This window comes from Pinus tabuliformis, chromosome 2_1 (assembly GCF_031772625.1).
Source record: "Pinus tabuliformis cultivar Carrire ecotype Pingquan chromosome 2_1, CPIR1, whole genome shotgun sequence".
In the NCBI taxonomy this organism is placed as follows: Eukaryota; Viridiplantae; Streptophyta; class Pinopsida; order Pinales; family Pinaceae; genus Pinus; species Pinus tabuliformis.
The window spans coordinates 708,499,536-708,520,247 of record NC_142299.1 but is presented as its reverse complement, the minus strand read 5'-3'; the positions used below and the strand labels follow the sequence as shown (position 1 = coordinate 708,520,247).

The 20,712-nt window shown below is 38.5% G+C and overlaps 2 protein-coding genes across 3 annotated transcripts in view; one reads left to right on the top strand and one right to left on the bottom strand.

Moving 5' to 3' along the window:
• LOC149202551 (catalytic/ hydrolase) overlaps nucleotides 1–20,712 on the top strand; it is a 392,521-nt gene that overhangs the window by 153,063 nt on the left and 218,746 nt on the right. For both annotated transcript variants that reach the window (XM_089403182.1, XM_089403183.1), the window contains exons 5-7: nucleotides 6,867–6,966; nucleotides 7,187–7,240; nucleotides 7,450–7,527. In XM_089403182.1, the coding sequence (XP_089259308.1) occupies nucleotides 6,867–6,966; nucleotides 7,187–7,240; nucleotides 7,450–7,527 (232 nt within the window). The remainder of the gene's footprint in view (nucleotides 1–6,866; nucleotides 6,967–7,186; nucleotides 7,241–7,449; nucleotides 7,528–20,712) is intronic.
• On the bottom strand, nucleotides 13,677–15,320 carry LOC149202553 (uncharacterized). Its single transcript, XM_089400004.1, has 2 exons — nucleotides 14,681–15,320; nucleotides 13,677–14,570 (listed from the first exon to the last, which is right to left on the bottom strand). The coding sequence occupies exons 1-2, from the start codon at nucleotides 15,318–15,320 to the stop codon at nucleotides 13,975–13,977; spliced, it is 1,236 nt and encodes a 411-aa protein (XP_089256130.1). The 3' UTR covers nucleotides 13,677–13,974.

Sequence of the window (20,712 nt, the reverse complement as noted above, 5' to 3'; positions counted from 1 at the left end):
CTATGTTAATGGTCGATTTTAAGCTGTGCAGGAAATCCTTTTTTCAGATTACCGGGAGTTAGGGGAAGTTCTCGGCTGAACCAGCCAACTCCCGGACTGTGTTTTCTGAAAGAGCCCAGCTAGTTCTTGATCCCGGGCTTATCATTTGAAATTTTTTTATTAATGCATGTAGGGTTTCTGAAGCACCTCACATTAAGTTTGAAATTTTGATAATATTACTGCTAATTATTGATAAATCTGGCTGTTTAAGAGTCAAAAGTTGTAAATGCTGATCTAGGGTTTTAATTTTGTTTTATGCACATATTATTAGGGTTTTCCTTTCTTTTGCAGGTTACAGGTGCAGGTGTTTGAGAAATTTTTAGGGTTTATCAGGTAAATTTGGAGCAGGGAATTTCAAATATTAATTTTGTGGAGAGTTTCAGTGGTTTCTCTGGGCAATCTGTTTACTGTTGCTTGGTTCTTCAAAATTTTTTTTTGGGAGAAAATTCGAAATTTTGGACCTGCACTTCTCCATTTCATTCCTCTTGCCTCACGCTGTTTCCATCGCTGCCAAACATCATTACACCTGCAAACAACAGTGAAAACAAGCGTGGATTTTCTGAAGATGCCCATCCAGACTCCTACGTGTTCCATTCTTACCCTCAGCCACGCATCACCCGCAACAATACGCATTCCGCGTGGTCTAACCTTCCCACCTACAAAGCTATTGTCCATCGCTGTTCTCCGTCTACTGTTGAAACACTCTCCCACGCACAGTTTCCACGCAGCCTGCCCCTCGCTTCACCATCGTTTCTCACATCTGCAATTAAAAAATATAAAACCAGTTATTCATGCATTAAGCTCTGCTTGAATCTTGCTAACAGAGCCTGCGTGCAAATCCATCAGCTCACCACACGTTTGCTGCTCCTCGCGCTGCATATCAATCTCTCTGCCGTCGTCCAGTTGCTTGAAGCTGTAAGCCTGCAAACCCCTGCGTTCACGTGCCTTCCTCCACCCATTCCGCAGCTGCTGTCACAAATCTGCAAGAGCACGTTTCGATTTTTCTTTACGGCATTGTTTTACAAACCGGCCGTTTCGAAACCGAAACGGCCGAGTCGAATTGAGTTGAAGCCTTGAGGAGTGACCCGGTAGAAAAACCAGTCCGGGAGGCCGAGTCATGACTGACTCGGCCGAGTTATTGCATGACTCGGCCGAGTCAGTCATGACTCGGTCAACCCGGCCGTTTTTCACATCTACTCGGCCGAGTCATTAAATTCAGCCAGTCACCCAAAGAAACAACGATTTTTCTATTTTTTTTTTAACTTTTTAACATTTGGCTGATTGTTGGGGACTCCAAGGTGTTTTCTAAATTGGTTAAGTGATATTTGGGGTCCATTCCCCTCTCCTAGTATTGATATGATGTTCAAATTTCATGGTAATGTTAAATTCTTAAAGTAAAAGGATGAAAATGAAGATTAAGGAGAATGTCACTTTGGAGAATGTCACTTTTACTTAAATTTTTAACATTACCATGAAATGACTCAGGATGTTTAAGAGTGGTTCCAGCCTCATTGGATTTCATATGGAGAAAGTAGAATTTTAGATTTCATTCAAAATCCAGCAGACTTATCATTTTTTCAGGGTTTTAGGATTGGAGGATTGCAATGTTTCCATTGAATTTTGTCATGTATTAGGGTATGGAACTCGTATTTAATCAAGAGCACCAATCCCTCTGTGTACCTTGATGTTAGTGACATTGGTTGTTGAACTCCTCTGGGATTCGCTCTCAAACCTGGAGCTTCTGAAAATGTCGCTTCTGCTCCCGTTTTCGCTCTCGCTCCCCACTTCCGCTCCTGCTCCCAAGTAACACTGAGTTAGATGATGTTGGCAACTCTAGCAGTAGCCAGTACTGGTCATTGATGGGGCCCCTTGTCTGACTCTGATGATGATGATCCAGAGATTGGTCGAGATGATCTTGGCTCCTCTGGCAGTAGCTACTAGCCTCCTTGGTTATTTGTATTTTGTTTTGACTCTTGAGTCTTTGATCATGTATGACAGACTACAGTTGACTATGTATTTACTATTGCCATTGGGTACCACCGTACCATTTTGATATAATGGATTGGTTCATGAGCCTACTTTGATCATATGTTGTCTTCCATGTATATTATAATGTTGTGTGTTTGGAAACTTGAATTAAAATCTTTAAAATTATGTTGAAAATATTTAAAATTATGTTTTTTTATAAAAAAAATAAATATTTAATGTATTTTTTACAACGACCGAGTCATTGAAATCGAGCCGGCCGAGTCATTACCGAGTCGGAGTCCGAGTCGGAGTCGATCCTCGGCCGAGTCCGAGTCCGAGTCCGAGTTGTAAAACATTGCTTTACGGGCTAGGTATCTGCATTTTTGGTGTTATTAGATGCGTGGAAAGGTTGATTTTTTTTTGCGTAAGTCTCTTCTCCATTCACGTAGGAAGAAGTCGTCTTTTTTTTTATTAGGTTCAGCGTAAATTCAATTTCAGAAGTTTACCTTAGATTTTGGTTTTTGTTACATTTAGATTATAGTTTAGTTTATAATTAGATTTCAATGTAAGGTTTTGTTTTAAAAAAATATAAAAAAATAAAAATTCATAAAAAAAAAATTCGATAGGTGTTAGTTCTTTTATTCTAATTTTAGTCTGGTTTTTAGTTTCATTTAGTTTAATCTTTATTTTTAATTTAGTTAGTTTTGTTTAAAAATTTTAAAATCATAAAAAAAAAAGAAAAAAAAAAAGAAGTTAATTTGTTTTTTTCTTTTTAAGCTTTAATTTAGATTTGATTTTTTTTTTTTTAGTTTTTAGATTAGATTTAAATTAGATTTTATTTTTCATTTTTTAGGCTTTGTTTTGAGTTTAAAAATTAAAATTCATAATATTTTTTTTTTTAAACTTTTAAAAATCATAATTTTTTTTTTAGATTTTAATTCTATAGTTTATTTTAAGTTTTATTTTTATTAATCATAAAAAATAAAAAAGTATAAAAATTAGAAATAAAAAAAAATCATAAAAAATATAAAATACAAAAAGACATAAAAGGTACCTGTTTATTAGACTTTCGTTTCAAGTTTTGTTTTAGTTTTAGTTTAGATTTTATTTTTAAGTTTTGTTTTAAAAAATATAACAATAAAAAATTCATAAAAATTATAAAACTTTAAAAAAGCATAAAGAAATTGTTTTCTTATAGTTTAGATCTTGATTTAATTTAGTTTAGATTTAATATCATTTAGATTTTTTTATTTAAAAGTTTCATTTAGTTTTATCTGAAAAATAAAAAAATATTTTTTTTGATAAAGTTTTTGCCAGTTTGAGTCTTGGCTCAGGAATTTCTTAGGTTTCATCTTTTCTGCTGAGGCTAAAATTTTGATGTGGGAATGAATGTTTAACATGCTTTAACGTTCATCTGAATGATTAACTACATGAATGTGATCTCTGGTTAATATTTTACGTGATTGTTTAAAGCACTTTATCTTTCGAAGTTTTAAATTGCTGGAGTATCATTAAACCATTAAGCATTTATTGATTATCTCATGTTTGGTAAAAAGTTAAGCATCGCTGGTAAATGGTTGTTAACGAGCTCATATCTCTGCAACATTTGATAAATAATCGTTTCATCATTCGCTTCATAAGGCACTGGTCTATTTATTTAACAAAATCAATTAAGTGCTTGTTCCCCCTCGTGTCTCCCAACCCAACTGGTTCACAGTTGGTCATCCATTTTCCTATAGGGTCTACCCCCCTTAACCGCGAGAGACAGGCTTAAACGGAGAGATCGGGGATCAGGGTGACAGCCCCCGGTCTGAGTGTTGTCGTGACAATCCGTGCGACAACACAGCTGAAGTTGGGCTCCTTGGGGGTCGAATTTCAGAAGTCTGAACTAGCCAAATTCCTTCGTGGTTTTTTCTGGGTTTAGGCCAAGGAGTAAGGAGCTTGAATATCATAATTTTTCTGAGCACGGGAAGTAGTGATTCCAGCCCTTCGAAGTCAGCAGAAAGAGCAGTTTTCTGGGCAGCGCAGTGCAGTTTGGTGCAACAATTGTAGCAACCTTCAGTTCAGCCATTGCTCACCTGTGTTTGGTCATGCTTGTCCATTGAGACAAGCCCAGGTGCACCATTCTATTTGCTACTGTATTTTGGTCTTGAAGAAGTAATAAAATGTTCCAGCAATTCCTTAGTTCCAGCTTTTGCATGGGTGCTTAGTGTCTATTTCGTTTTTCTGTTTGCTGAACTGTTTGTATGCTTGTATATCACTTGTATTCCTGCATAGGAACATTACAAAGAGTCAAAGACATTATCAACTTTATCATGAAACCAGTCGAGAGCACCATCTTCTAATGATAGAACAAATAACTTCATTTTGACATCTTCATGATTGTAAGCAATAGCATGAGCGAATCTTTGCACGAATGTGTTGAACTTCTTTATATGAGCTTCAACATTGATGGCATTGTTCCCCTGGAAGGTTGGGAGCTTGCTCATGGTAGATTCATCTGGAAGGTTGTGAGGATACCCTTGGACATTTGTGAAGTTGCAAGGCCTGTAATAATCACCCATGATGTCTTGATTAACGGGATTAATGAAAAGAAAATGGAGATCAGGGAGGGCTTCTTGTCTGAGAAAATTTAATTGCTCTCTAGAATGTAATTTGTTTAACTGGGCTCTTAGAACCTTTTCAGGATCAGGAGTGGGGTTAACCAAGCTACCAAGATTCCTTCTAGAGTAAGCTCTTGTGAATGGTTGAATAAGTGGAGTCGCCACCCAAACAGGAAACCAACCTAAATGTCCAGGTGCTAAAAGTGTGAATGAACAAGATGAAAGGATTAGTGAGAGGAAGAAAGATAAGGTGATGAAAAGATGAAGAATGATGAAAGATTGAGAACTGAGAATAAGATATCTCTGACAACGACACCATAAAATGTTATTGCTCAGATTGTATGGGCACTACAACAACGGACCAAGGCGGGTGCTGTCACTCTGATCTAGCTGCCTCCCACCTTCACATCTCCATAGGGACTACCCCCCATAGCCTGCTATTGGGAGACAACTAGAATGGAATGGGCGGGGATCAGAGTGACAACCCTCGCTCTGAGCCGTTGTCGCGGTGCTTGTACAATCTGAGTGACAACACTGAGCATTGTCGCATCTTGCCGTACAATTTGAGTGACAACAGACCCAACTGGTTAGGACCGGGTAGGTACCAAACTGGCCGGTTTGGCCAATGTTTGGTTTAACCAGACTGATTTTTAAAACTATGGAATGACTGATGCTGTTGGAAAGTTATACTACAAACCTTGAAGAACAATTTATGGAGTTTCATTGGCAAGGACAACACTACAAATTATATGACATTGAAGTTTCCGCTCTCAAGAAGATGGAGACAACATACAACAACCTCACCAACACTCAGGTGCTAACAAAGTCAAACCCATATAAATAGTTAAACTTCATTTCACCATGGAGACATGCCCAACTAGAGAAAATCCTGTTTCTTATGCTTTGAGGACAAAACATTCCTTGAGAGAGCAGCGATGTTATAAACATAAATAATGATAAGTTAACTAATTAAATGAAAAGTTAGGGGGCACATACCTTTTCACCTCGTGACTAGTCAATGCTATAAGTAAACTGTCATGAAGGTTATTATACCATCATCATTCTTATCAATCAATATATAACTACAATATAATTTCTTCCTTCAAGACAATCCCACATCACTATGTTGGTTTGTTGTACCTTATACTCTCTAATCTCATTGACCTATCTATTCTGGTCACTTGTGGGCATAAATAATTTATCTTATCTAACCAACCTTTAGTGTAGTGTTGGGATTTTGTGCAGTCTTTGGTCTTGTTCAAGTTGATGGAGTGTCTGGTCTTTATTTGAATGTCTAATATTAACTATATGTTCATTTAACCTGACCTGAATGGATTGACTAGTTGGGCTAGTGTAGTGGATGCCACTGGAGGAGGGGATTTCCTAGATCCCTTGTGTTTGGAGGGGTTGGAGAGGGCCTTTAATTGGTGTTATGAAATTTCTAAAGGTTTGGTGGGGGTTGAATGTTTTTCCTTCTTAGTATTCCAGGCATTTTAATTGTAATTCCATGGATAAAGGGAAGGGCAACTAAAGTGACCTTATTTTCATGAGGGTGACATGGGCTTGTTTGCCTAGCATTATGGAGGGCCTTCTTATTCAGCTTGGTAGAGTAGCTATTTAACCTTTAATTTCATTTTTTTCCACTCTTAATTTCTTTCTTTTTAAGCCAGTCTTTTGACTTCAATTTTTAAAAAATAAGTTGACCTTACCTTAAACTGATGTGTTTTTATGGTCCTAAATCTGCTGTTGTTTTCTTCAATTCCGATAATGGGTATTGGATTTCACTTGAGATGTTAGCCTTTCAATTTTAAACTTTCACACAGTGTGTTGCCCAAAACACTTATGACAATGATATCGCTCGTTAGCTTGTATTCTTTTACCTTTCATTGCAAAGCTTTGGTTCGAATTATGCTCAAAATTATTGTACTTCATTATAGCCATGTATATTTGCAAAGATATTACAAGATTGGATGACCTTTTGAATATCAAAATCATGCCCACTTTGTAGCACTGCCAATAATGAAGGGTTATCATTGATTAGTCGTGCATAAAAGTCTGCTAATCTCTTGATCTAAATTGTTAATACCATTTTCTATTTTCATTTGTTCTAATCCACTACTACCCTCATAAATTTTTTGTTGGAAATGTTTAAGCAATTTTTTTGTCAGATATCATTGTATGCACATAGTTAAGGTCACTTAAAGCTTTTCCATCATTAATTTTAGGCTTTATACTTATTAATGCATGATGCTGTAGTGTATTACAGAGGTACCCTTCCAAATTCATTGGTTGTTGCCTTGCCAACCCAGCAGAAGATGGAAGTGGGATTGGGGAACTAGAAAGCCTTGTCATGAAGGTGATAAGAACTTTCAAAGTTTCAACATTGTACCTATTTTACCTAGCATCTTAGAATCATTTTATGTATTGTGATTTTTCCTTCAGCGATTTTGTACCGTAATATGTAAACAGACTTTAGTTATCTTCAAGATTACCTTCATTTGAATAGATTTAAGTCATGCAATTGTAAACCGATTGTACTAATCATTGAATAGGCTATACGTTTTGTTTTTTTCTAGGAGGGATATCGAGCTGTTCGTTTCAACCCATACTTATGGCCGTCTGGACAACAGGTTTTTACTTAAGTTATTACTTAATTTTTCCACAGTATCTAGTTGAACATAGAATGCCTCTCAACCCAACAAATCCAGAGGGAGGATGAGTATTATTTCATTTCATTCAAGTTAATATAGTGTTCTAAACCTCTTCCTTTAAGAATTAAGATAACTATAAATAAGCTATAGTAGTTTTGAAGCTTAAAGCATGCAGTTTGCTGTAACAGATGACCAATGAGATTGGCAAGGCCATGTTTGCAAAATCAGGAGAGCTTGGAATTCCTGTAGGTTTTATGTGCTTCAAGGTATGAAATATTATTCTAATTTGTTGTTACTACAATTGTTCAACAAATAGATAAAATTCTATCATAAATATGTTTTCAAATTGTATATTTGACTATGACTGGGTACCAGCTAACAAATAACGATGCAAAATCTCACATAATGCCTTCCACTTTTTTCTTTAGATAAAAGTAGTGTTACACGAGGACATGTTTTCAAGGGTTCATATTCCCATACTCCTTGAGTTCCTAAGATAGGGTACTATGTTGAGTATGTTTTCCCATGTATCCATTCGAGCGCATGCCAGGGAATGCATAAGGGGACATTTCCTCAAAAATAGGGATGTTCCCTCTTTAAAGGTTACTCGAGGATGCTTCTTGGAAAAAGGGGGACCCTTGGATGCTTCCCTTGAAGAAATCCATGGCGTACCTTGAAAATGTTAGCTCTTGGCTGCTTCAAAAGTTTTTTCACCTAGATAGGGGAGTGCTTTATGTGATGTGGAGAACTTGTGGTCCCTTGGCTTCTTTGGTGTATTTTGGTTGGCTTACATTTGGAGAGATTAATGGTATATGCTTACCTTGGGTTCAGTTATAGGGAGGCACACTTCTTGATGTGGTAGTTGGCACACAAGTGGCAATTTGAGTTGTTCTACAAGGGTGCACTTATTGAGGAAGATGAGTGTTGAGGACATATTAAGTAGCCACCATAGAGGAGGGCACTTGTAGGTCACGCATAGAGGCTAGGAGTATTAGATCCACTTGACACATATGTTGAAGAGGAACAGTTGAGTTGGGTAGCCATTGTTGGAGGATGCACCATCTTGCTCAAAGAAGTGCTTGACATGTGGACAACTAGACTTAGAGGACATCACCTTGGGGTTTGTACAAATCCTTTTGTTCCATGTGGCATTCATGCTTAGTGTAGAGCTCCACTTGGGGCTTTGTTGTTAAATTAGTCTAGTGCTTACTTGTGGACATGGTCCATGTATTATCGTTGGCTTCCCTCACCTCATTCCTAATAAAGAGAAGAGATTGTCTTTATAATGACATGTTTTGTGATTTAGAGATGTGATAGTTGGTGTGATGCTAGATATAATGTCCCCCAACCCACTGTCGGCTTATTCCAGCCTCATGTTGAGGCCCAATTCTGTGCTAGTTACTGTTGGCAACCTGTATTATGAAAATTCCCCTGTTTTGGGAAATTTCCGTCTGATGATTATCTAAACCAATGTTGCGAAAATCGCAATTTTTACGCTAAAACGATTAAATCGGCCGATTAAATCAATGACTTTCATTTTGAAAAAATCACGATTTAATCTCGATTTTTTGGGAAAAAATCTTGATTTTTGTATTTTTTGTATTTAATTTTTCTTTTATTTTTGTATTTTTTTTTTGCCGGTTTTTTGCCCATTTTTACCGATTTTATCCCGATTTTTACGATTTTTTTTCCGATTTCAGACCCTCGCCGATTTAATCCCGATCGCGATTTTCACAACATTGATCTAAATGTATGCTAAAATGCAATACATATGCATGGGCATATTGTGACATGGATATGATTCTTAATTAAAGTTCAGAATACAATTCGTTAATACATAAAACATTGCAGCGGAAGATAAACCTAACAGATAAATACTTATTTTTTAATTTATGCCCAGTTGGTTGCATACCTTTGATGTTCCACCTAGTCGTAAACCATGTTGTTTGTTTTCTTTCAATAGCAGGTCACCCTTGAGCTAGGGCTTTGACTCTATGGGGCATTAGCTTGCCCAAAATCTTGATACATGCTCAGTATCGTCAACTGGCCAAGGTCCCTGTTGCCGCCTTAATCCACACCTATGATTATCATGGAGAAAATCTCCAACTCCACTTGGTGTGGCCTTGGGGGTAAGTCTCAAGTTGAGGCTATCATTGAATTTTCAACTCCTTTGTCTAGGATTTCTGCTAGTGGAAGCCAAGGGGGGTGGTCTCTACAAAATATCTAAGGCTCAACTAATTAAGGTTAATGGGTTAAGTTCTAGGAGTTAAAGGAAAGTAACCAAGATACAATTCAACTATGTAAAAGAAACATAAGAACTCAAGACATACTCATTGATTCCATGAACATAAACATCCACAAGCATAGATAAAATAGATCAGTTCCAAATGATAAGTACTTGTAAGTAAATGATCCAAATGCCAAAAGTAAACTTGAAATTAAAATTTGGCAGGTAAATTGCTTAAGAGATAGATACCCCACAAGATAATACTTAGAAAAGATAAGCATGCACAAATACTTGAAAATGTAAAGACTTGGAAGTAAGATGTTCAATAAATGATATATGCTTTCTTGAAAAGAAATATCAATTGCCTCAAGATAGATGAACTTTAAGAAACCACAATTGCGAGATGGATGTAGATATTACTCTTGGTTAATTTTAGCTTAAGTTAGATGGTTAGTTCTAAGATCTAAAGCAAGTTCGAAATGAACTTGCTCCCCAGACCTTATCCTTGCCAGGTCCATAATCTCAGAATAAGGAAGCAATATGGGAACAAGGATCTGTAAGTTGCTACTTCAACCAATAAAAGTTGGAGGTAAGTTATTATTGCAAAAACTTGACAAGTTGCTCTCTAATGTAATGAAGAGTTGCTTGCAAAATAAAAGTTCTTGAAAAGTAAAGCAAAGCAATGAAATGAGAAACTAACTAAATTAATGAAATTGAGAGAGTCTACAAATTAACCAAATTGCATAATGATAAAATTGAAAATTGTAAAAGATTCTTAGATGCAAAATGGAATTAGCAAGTAAAGGAAATTAAGCTAACTAGATTGCACAACTAAAAATTGCATGCAAGGAAATAGCAAGTAAAACTAAATTGCATGGAAATGATGTTAGTTTGTTGATCTATTCTACTTTAGTTTAGTTAATCAAAACAACCACTCAACCATCACATGAACACTTTCCCAGATGGGGAAAGGGGGGATGTCTAGGGGAGGAATCCCGTAACTCCTAATAAAATGTAATCCTTTATTAAGTTCAAAACCTCTTATAAAATGAGGGATAAAGGGTGTTTTTGGAGAGAGCTTAGAGTCCCTCAAAGGGGAATGTTGCTCTTTCTAAATGTTACAAATTGTTGAAATTCCAAGTGCAATAGATACAAGCACAATATTTATGAAAACTGATAATTACTTCTAATGATGTTGTTCTTCTTTTATTTTTTCAGTATATCATTAAACAATTATACTTCATAAATTCAACTATATAAAAGCAATAGAACAGTAGAGATCACAATGCACCAAAAAGAGCACAACGTTTACCTTGGGAAAACCCACTAAGGGGAAAAATTGAGCAACCTTTTCAATATAGTTTTCTTTTTTTTCAACAAAAGACACACCTCATCAACTAGGTCAAAATGACCTTCAACAAATCTATGGTCAAACCTGGTTAAACCCTCCAAGTCAAGCCTTTCAATCTGATCTAGCAACTCCGCCTTTTGATCTGTGCTAGGTTGAATTTCGACCTCCTTGTTCTGCCTCGAAACCTAGAATTTTGGCCCTTGAGGTAGCCTAGAAAATTTCAGCTCTTGCGACAAAAACTGCCTATAAAAAGTGTGATTTGGAGAGAGAGAGTCTTTGTACACATGCGGGCTAGAAGGAGAAAGAGAAGAGATGAATTCATCCCCCTTGTCCTTCGCTTGCTTGCCTAGAAGATTCGTGATGAGAGAGATTGAATTTATTGCCTAGAGGAAGAGGTTGCACTGTCTTTATATAGTGAACTGGTTGGGTTGAATGGGCGTGACTCTACTTAGGTTGACTAGACTTTGAGGGAGGTTGACTTGACAAACTTCGAAAAATTTCAATTTTTTTTCTTTTAAAAGTCCAAAAGGACATGACTCAAAAATATAATTTTTATTTTGACTCTAGCATGAAGAATATGCTTTACAATAATCAATATAAATACATCAAGGGCCAAAATATACATTTTTGAAGACCGACCATAGTTACAAAATTCAACACTCCCTCTTAACCAGGGAGGTTGTTGAGAAACCAAGTGTAGTGTAGTTTAATGCTTGATTCCTCTTCTTGATAATTACTCGTGAATGTTAGATGTCTTCTTATTACTTCTTATGTCTTTTTCATCAAGCAATTATACAAATGTTCAAAGCATAAACATCACAATGAGACAAAGCACACCGGAAATTAGGCCAAAGGCCAAGGCAAAACCCACAAAGGGAAAACCCAACAATCCTTCTCTTATAGAATCAGATCAAAATGAAAGATATCCAAGACCAAGACCAAACTGCCACAAAGATTCCAAGTCAAACCCTCCTCCAAGTCTCCTCCAACAATTCAAAGTCAATGCTGGTCAAACTTCGAATTTTGGCCTTGCAGTAGAGGTTGAATTTTGGCCCTGCAATTACCTCTGAAAATTTACATGTGCGAGCTGTAGTAGAGTAGCAAACTTCGACCTCTTCTTCTCCTTTGACTTCCTTCTCTCTCCTTTGACTTCGGCCTTTCTCCTTCTTGTCTAGGTGTAGAAAATGATAGATGGTGTGATGATAGAATTGGTTCTCCAAGAGGTCGAATTGGCTGTTATATATAGTTGTTTAGGAGGGTTGGATAGGTGCCACTGGGCCGACTTCTCCAAGGAGGGTCGACTTGGTCTTCTTGTAGACTTGACTCAAAAATAAAATTTAAATTATTTTTCTTACAATCTAAATGGGGCATGACTCAGATAAATATTCTTTTGATTCATAATAAATTCATTTTGACTGTTTTGACTCTAAGCATGAAGAACATGCTTTAACAAAATATAAATGAATATAATAGTACATCAATGATTTATGAAGACCAACTCTAGTTAAAACTTCAACAGAGGTATTCATAATGACTATCATAGGTGTTCTCAAGTTGATAGATTTTTCTATGGAAAGGTTGCAACAAAAATCATCAGCATCTTGTCAGTATCTTTGACATCATTTGCATCTCGTCAACATCTCTGACATCATCGTCATCTTGTTAGCATCAACCTATTACCATAATTTGGTCATTAACTGTGACACATGGTAAATCAACAACATCAACAACTTACAAGTTACCATAATCTGGTCAACAACTGTGACACATAGTAAATTTTTAGCATCAACTAGTCACCATGATTCTAGTCTACGCTTTTGACCCATGGTATGTTGACTAGTCCTGGTCTACTTTCTTCCTGGTCAACAACTGTGGCTCGTGGTGAGACCTTAGGGGCACCCTCAATTCATTTGAGTAATCTGGTCAAAGGCCTTGTTCGCCATGATGCTAAAGGAACTCACTCATCGTATCTTGGGAGTAATTTGAGCTTGATGTTGAAAGGAACCCACTCAATTGAGTGATCCTAGGCCTCCAAGACCATTCTCCCTAATTCTAGTCAACAAACTTTGACACGGGGAGAATAAATGTCCAGGATGCTATCAAATCAACACTCCCTCTCAACAAGAGGGGTAATCTCCACAAGCCCTACCTTGTCCCTGAAGTACACAAACTTCTCTTCGAATAAAGGCTTTGTCAAAATATCAACTGTTTGTTCATCAATGGAGATGTACTCGAGACTTACTGCTCTCCTCTGCACCATGTCTTAGATGTACTGGTACTTGATTTCAATGTGTTTCGACCTGTCATGGAACACGAGATTCTTTGAAAGCTTTATGCAACGTTGATTGTCACAATATATTATTGTCTGTTCCAACTCATGGTCGAACAATCCTGCAAACAATTTTCGAAGCCACGTAACTTCAGTACAAGCTTCATACGTTACGATATTCTCTGCTTCTGCAGTGCCGAGTGTGACAGATCTCTACTTCCTGCTCATCCAAGTAATCAGGGCAGAGCCCAAATTGAAGCATCCCCTTGAAGTACTCTTCCTGTCATCGACATTCGCTGCCCAGTCAAAATCTGTGTATTCATGCAGCTGTATGTCACTGTTTGAGGCATATCTCAAACCATAGTTCACAATACCACATAGATATCTCAAAATATGCTTTGCTGCAATCCAATGATCATGTCTTGGTTCCACCTGGAACTGGCTCAACGTGTTCACTGCAAAGAAAATGTCCGGTCTGGTCAGTGTTTTTAAAACCGGAACCGGTGACCGAACCGGTCCACCTAGCTAACCGGTTTACCGACCGGAACCGGTCTAACCGGGACTGGTTTGGTCTAAACGAACCGGTTTTTAAAAAATACATTAAATAATTAATTTTTAATGAAAAAAAACTATTTTTAAGATGTAAAACCATGATTCCAAGCCAATAGAGACAAAATATGCAAAGTTTGCTCATTTATATACCATGCAAAGGTGAATATATCAAAATGGCACCGAGTGCAATACATATCATCGACAAAATAGCAAAATACATAAGAAATGAGGCTCTAAATGGCCTATAGAGTCCAAAAACCATGCTGCAAGCTATGAGGCCATTGGCCTACTACAAGTCTACAGTGTACACATGATCAATCATCAAGATCATCACCACTACTAGACACATGATCATCATCAGGAGCTACATAGACATCATCTGGTTCAGAGTCTGAGGATGCCTCTGCCTCATCTGCAACATCAGTATCAATGCCACCAATGACAATAGAAGTGGACCTAGTGGAAGCACGAGTTTGTCGACCTGCACGACTAGTGCCTTCCATTGGTTCCTTGCCTTTCCTTGATGCCGCTACTGATCCTGGTTCTGATGCCGCCACATAATCTGCCTCATCCTCCGCTAAAGCCATGTCGATATCAAAATCAGCCTCAAACACAGGATCTTCAGTCTCCTCCACCCATTCTGATGTTGGATCAATATCGTCCAACACAATGGGATCTAGATCAGGTGATTTGCTCATCATTTGGTTCCTCCTCAGTCGAAGGTTGTATTGCACAAAAACAAGATCATTTAACCGTTTTTGTTCCAAACGGTTTCTCTTCTTCGTGTGTATGCGCTCAAAAACAGACCAATTGCGCTCACAACCTGAAGCACTGCAAGTTTGACTGAGGACTCTAATTGCAAACCTTTGCAATTGAGGACACTGGCCACCAAATGACTCCCACCAATGTGCTGCAAAGAAAAAGACAATAATTAGTAACTTAGTTTATAATTTGAATTGTAAAGAACGTAAACAATTTTAACTTGAAATGAAAAACAAAATGGAAATTGGAATTGCTTACCTGGTTGGTCCACATCTCTTGCCATCTTTGCCAAGTTTTTGCCAAAAGTACCACTTGCTTGATTGAAAATAGTAAGCTGTCTATGTATATCCAACTGGTCTACATGGTTAGGGACCATGCGCTCCAAGCAATCAATCAATCCAGCTCTGACCTCCCCATCATGCTGATCTCCTAGCCGATTTTTATAGTGATACCTTGGGTTCAAAAAATACCCGGCTGCATGTATAGGACGATGGAGTTGATTGTTCCATCTGTTATCAATGATCTCCCATATACGGCCATATTTAGCTAACCTGTCATTGTAAGTTGCCCGTATCTGCTCCTTTGCCTGATCCATAGCTTCATAAATGTAGCCCATGGCCAATCTTTCCCCATCCACCAACCTTAGCACCTTAACAAGGGGCTCGGTAATTTTCACAAGCTCTACAGACCTTTTCCAAAAATAAGTGTCTAACACTTTCTTTTTGGTGTCTTTTCCATCTGGTCTACGAGCCCACCGAGATTCAGACCATTCATCAGAGGAAAACATTTTCTGCAAGTTTCTATGTTGACCATTGAGACATTGCAACGTGAGGAAGTGAGTTGCAAATCTCGTAATTGCAGGCCTAACAAGCTCTTTGCCTCCAGTGTGTTTCCTCATTAGGCTCGTTGTAAATGTATTTTGTAATGCACTTGGCATGCTCTACAGTGTTTTTTACCCACTCCACCTTGCCTATATCCTCAAGCATGAGGTCTATGCAATGTGCAGCACATGGAGTCCAAAATATGGTCTTATATTTGGCCTCAAGCATCTTTCCAGCAAGAACATAGTTTGAGGCATTATCAGTGATGACCTGCACAACATGCTGCTCCCCAACTTCCTGAATAATGTTATCCAAAAGCTCAAATAGAAGGCTTGCATCCTTTACCCTATCAGATGCATCAACTGATTTCAAAAACATGGTTCCTTGAGGGCAAGAAACAAGGAAATTAATGATAGTGCGGTTCTTTCCATCGGTCCATCCATCTGACATAATGGAACAACCTGTTTTGACCCATGACTCTCTAAACTCAGTCAAATACTCATCAATGGAAGATATCTCTTTTTGCAAAAGAGCTCCCCTCAAGTCATGCATACTAGGGCCTTTGAAGCCCTTTCCTGCAGCTATAACAGAGTCCCACATAGCTTGGTAATAAGGTGAGCGAGCAGCATTAAATGGGATATCTGAATCATACCACCATCTAGCAATGTATTGGTGAGAAGTTTCTTTGCATTGTTTTTTCCAATGCTGATCCAAAGTGGGTTGAGAACTTGGCTGGGAGGAAGTGGGATTAGATTTAGAAGAAGCAATGGTGGCAGAAGATGAGAAATAACTTTGGATGTTTTGTCTCTTTGGTCCTCTTGATGGTTGGCCAACTCCAACAGAAGGATGAACATAGTGAAAGGGGTCATTGGTGGAAGGGATAGAAGTGGAGTCTTGAATCTCAGAGTCATCATACCCACTCTCTTTCATGGCTTCTAATAATTCCCTCTTCCTTGCAATTTCATCTTGGATGGCCTTCTCCCTAGCCTTATCCTCATAAAATTTTTCAAGCTTGGCAATGTATTCTGCCCTAATAGGACCTAACAGTGCATTTGGTGCATCACATGGCTTTACTTGGCCTCTTACCCCAGCCAAGTGTTGTTTCAACCTAAGAATACCCCCACCTCCAATAGATTTATGGCATAATTTGCATATCATTTTTCCCTCAACTACATCACAATGAGCCCATGCACTGTCCTTTCCTTTTGGAGCCATGTTTGCTTGAAATAATAACAATTTGCAAATAAATCTGCCATTTAAAAAAAAAATTGCAGCTAAGGAACATGGAAAACCAATGATAAATGTAGGAAAAAAAATGCACATGCAAGCTAAAAAATTTGATAGCATAGAGCTAGAGAGTTCATAGGCTTAGCATAGATGATAGATCATTGAAATGAGGAGTTTATAGCGCAAAAAAATTAATTCATGGACAGCAGACCCAAATGAGGAATTATCAAGTGCAAATCCTTACCTGGAAATGCAAAGTAGCTCCCTTAGCCTCCTCTTGATGATGGCAACTCCACTGACAGCTACACACTATCTCCAAAATAGCTCCAACTCCAACTCCAAGATGACTACTTCAGCAAAAACTCCACACTCTCCAAGCTCACAAACAAACTCACAAACACTCACAAACACTCCAAATCAGTTGTGTGAGACAAATGAGGGTGAGAGGGGTGTCTTATAGCAATTGTGAGGGTCTTTTTGGAGGGAAAATCCCTTTCCCTCACCCCCAAAAACCCTAAACCGCCCTCAGCTGCCATAAACCGTCCGCTTTTTACCTTTACCGGCGGCCTGTCCCTAAACCGGCCGGTTTAGGACGGAACCGGCCGGTTAGCAAAAAAACCGGCCGGTTAGGACCTAAACCGGCCGGTTTTGACCGGTTAGGTCAAAAATCTGGGCAAATTAGGGTGCTGACCGGGTTTTTTCACCGGTTCTGACCGGTGGGCCTCCTAACCGGCCGGTTAGGCCGGTAACCGGTCAGACCGGAACGGTTTTGAAAACTATGGGTCTGGTATTAACCAAATACATCAAAAAGCCAATCAACTGTTGGTACATGGATGGGTCTACCATGCTGGACTTAGAGTCCCTCAACTTCTTCAAATTAGTTACCATGGGAGTTGCCATGGATTTACAGTCCATCATCCCAAATTTCTGAAGGATATTAATAACATACTTTCTTTGACCAAAGAAGATCTTACCAGGCTTCTACCATACTTAAAGTCCCAAATAATGATGCATTAAACTGTGATCCTTCATGTCAAACTCAGAGGTCAACTGCCTCTTACACTAAATGATGAGAGGCCCAACACTTGTCAGAAACAAATCATCAACATATAGCAATAAAATCACAGGTGCATTCTTCACAACCTTGAAATAGAGGTTTGGATCAACATCCCTCTTGGTAAATCCAAGTTTTGTCAAGTAGCTACCAATTCGAGCATACCAAGCTCTTGGAGCTTGTTTGAGTCCATATAAGGCCTTTTTTTGTTGAGAAATCAAGAAGCTTGCAGTCTAAATTAGATTTTTCTTTCTTTGATAATTGCTTGTGAAATTTGTTGGCTTCTTATTAATTTAATTATGTTCTTCTTCATCAAACAATTATCAAATGTAAAACATGAAGATCATAGTACACAAGAAACACAAGATATAGGCTCCAAGCTAGGGCAAAACCCCTAATCCGGATCTTGGGGGGAGGCCCCCAAGATCTAAGAGATTGAAATGGATCTTGGGAGGAGAGACCCCCAAGATCTGAAAACTTGAATTTCCAGAAGAAAAATAGGAGAATGCCCAATAAACAAAACCACAAAGAAACTTTTATTTAAAATAGTAATGAAAATAAACCAGCTAGGGCGATGGTAGCTTATCTCTGAGAAGAGATGTGGCGGCTACATGCCTCTGAACTGTAAAGGCTACATTGTGGCGGACAATCTGTCCTTTTACAAAATGTGACTTGTTACTTATAGTTTTTTTCAGTTACAATACCACGGGTCAATTCCATGGGTGAATGAATACCATGGGTGGATTTTACAATACCACGGGCAAATGCCATTTACAATACCATGGGTAAATTCCATGGGTGAATGAATACCATGGGTGGATTTTACAATACCACGGGCAGATGCCATTTACAATACCATGGGTAAATTCCATGGGTCAATGAATAATATGGGTGGATGAGTACCATGGGTTGATGCCATTTTCCATTTGGATCATTCCTCCCTCCTTAAGAAGCAATGGTCCCCATTGCGTAAAGTTCCCTCCTGCGAAGCCTTTGTTGAATATGAAAAGCCATTGAAGATAAGGGTTTGATGTGGTTAACCCAAAAGCCTGATAAACGAAGATCCGAGGATAGAGATACCCTGTAATGCTTGCGATCAACTGTGATTCTGATAGTGTGCGACCTAGCAAATGGACTTCGGTGACAAGGATTTTATGCGGTTGACCATAACCATGATGTTGGTTGTTGATGAAGTAGCAGGTGTCTACATAGCTTGGGGTGGGAGGGCACGTCTCCAAATAACCCAAGCCGAATGCTGCTATGTTGAAACTGATGAATGTGAAGCAGGTGCCTACTAAAGTGGGGTGGGAGGGCACGTCTCCAATGGAAACCCACTCCGAATGCTGCTCCAGAATTAAATGGACATAACTCAGCCAATATAACTCAGAATATTTATTATAACCTGTTTTTAGAAGCAGAAGGATCATTTTGCATCTTCCCATGAGTTGGAAATCCTTATCTGGACATTCTGAGATCTCAGATTCGCGCTGCAACAGTTCCGTCGTCACAAAAATTCTGATAAAGTCGCTGATTTTAAATCAGCGATATCTCCCACATCCGAACTCCGATTTGACCCATTTTTTTTTGAAATTGGGTGATTTTTCGAGAGGAATCCAGATCTGGTATTTGTTTTTTTAAATTGTAGGAATTTACAGGGTAAGTTCCTCAGACAGAACACCAAAGGACACCGCTCACAACCAGATCACAGATCAATACACCAGTATTTTTGACGTGGTTAAAACCCTCAAAGAGGAAAACAGTCCACGGCCTGAGCCAACGCGACCACTTCAGGCAATTTATTAATAAAAGAATGAAAATTTACATAAGCTTCTCTCATAGACGGATTACCCTACAAATGACCCTCCATGCGCTTTAAATAGAAATCATGGACCAATCGGGTGTCAAGCCACGGATCAAGTGTCGGTAATATCGAGGAGAGAATGAACCGTCGGATCACTACATATCGTGACCGTCGGATTGTAAGTTACAAAATGTACAAGGTAAAGAAACACACTTTACCTAACTCTATACCTAACTCTATACTAGACCAAGTTGTACTTAACTATTTCCTATGTGTCGGAATATCCTAACATCCCCCCTTAAGAACAAATTGGGATAGGATTGAAGGATTTACAAATATGACACAATAGGAGAAGGAAGGAGGCACTAGAGCCTATCCCCCCTTAGTGACAACTTCCTAAACTCCAACCATAAATCGAAGTTTAGTGAACTTCGCCTCTGTGAGAGCCTTTGTAAAGATGTCTGCAACTTGATCATCTGTTGAACAATATTGCACTTCAAGAACATGGTCATGAATGAGCTTTCTGATGAAGTGCATGTGCAGTTCAATGTGTTTGCTGCGCTGATGTTGGACTGGATCTTTGCATAGCTGAATGGCACTTTGATTATCACACCAAAGTGTAGTCGGATGCTGCTGCTGAAAGCCAAACTCTGACAGGATCTGACGAAGCCACAAGGCTTCCTTACTAGCTTCTACGGCACCTTGTTTCTTGCAAGCCCATGTAATAGGTCCTGAACCAAGAGTGAACACATAACCTACAGTAGACTTCCGATCATCAGGGTCACCAGCTCAATCGGAATTAGTGAAACCAACCAATAGAGGAGATGCTTCGACACTGTAATGAATCCCAAACTGAACTGTACCTCGAACATAACGAAGTATTCTTTTAGCTGCTTTCCAATGACTTTCACGTGGGTTTTGCATAAACCGAGCAACAAGGCCAACATCAAAGGAAAGGTCAGGACGAGTATGGGTTAGATACAAAAGTTTTCCTACAAGTTGACGGTATAAGGTAGCATCAACTTCAGGAGAAGTACAAGTGACTGAAAGTTTGACTCCAGACTGAAAGGGAGAAGGGGCTGGCTTACAGTCTTACATGTGAAAGTGGCGTAGAATATCACAGGCATACTTGGACTGAGAAAGGGAAATACCTTCCTTGGATTGCAAGACTTGAAGACCGAGAAAATAATGTAAGTGTCCTAAGTCTGTGATTTCAAACATCCTTTTAAGGCTAGACTTCACATGGTTTATAAGGTTGGGATCACTACCAGTAAGGATAAGATCATCAACATAAAGAACAAGAATGATAAGAGACTTGCCCACTTTCTTGGTGTAGACAGTATTGTCAGAATGACACCTAGAAAAGCCAGATTCTAAAAGAAAGCTA

Excerpts from the sequence above, each read along its gene's own strand:
- LOC149202553 (XM_089400004.1), bottom strand. The coding sequence starts at position 15,320 with ATGAGGAAACACACTGGAGGCAAAGAGCTTGTTAGGCCTGCAATTACG. Across the intron at positions 14,571-14,680 it reads AAGAGATGTGGACCAACCAG|CACATTGGTGGGAGTCATTT; the intron begins GTAAGCAATTCC and ends TTTTCTTTGCAG.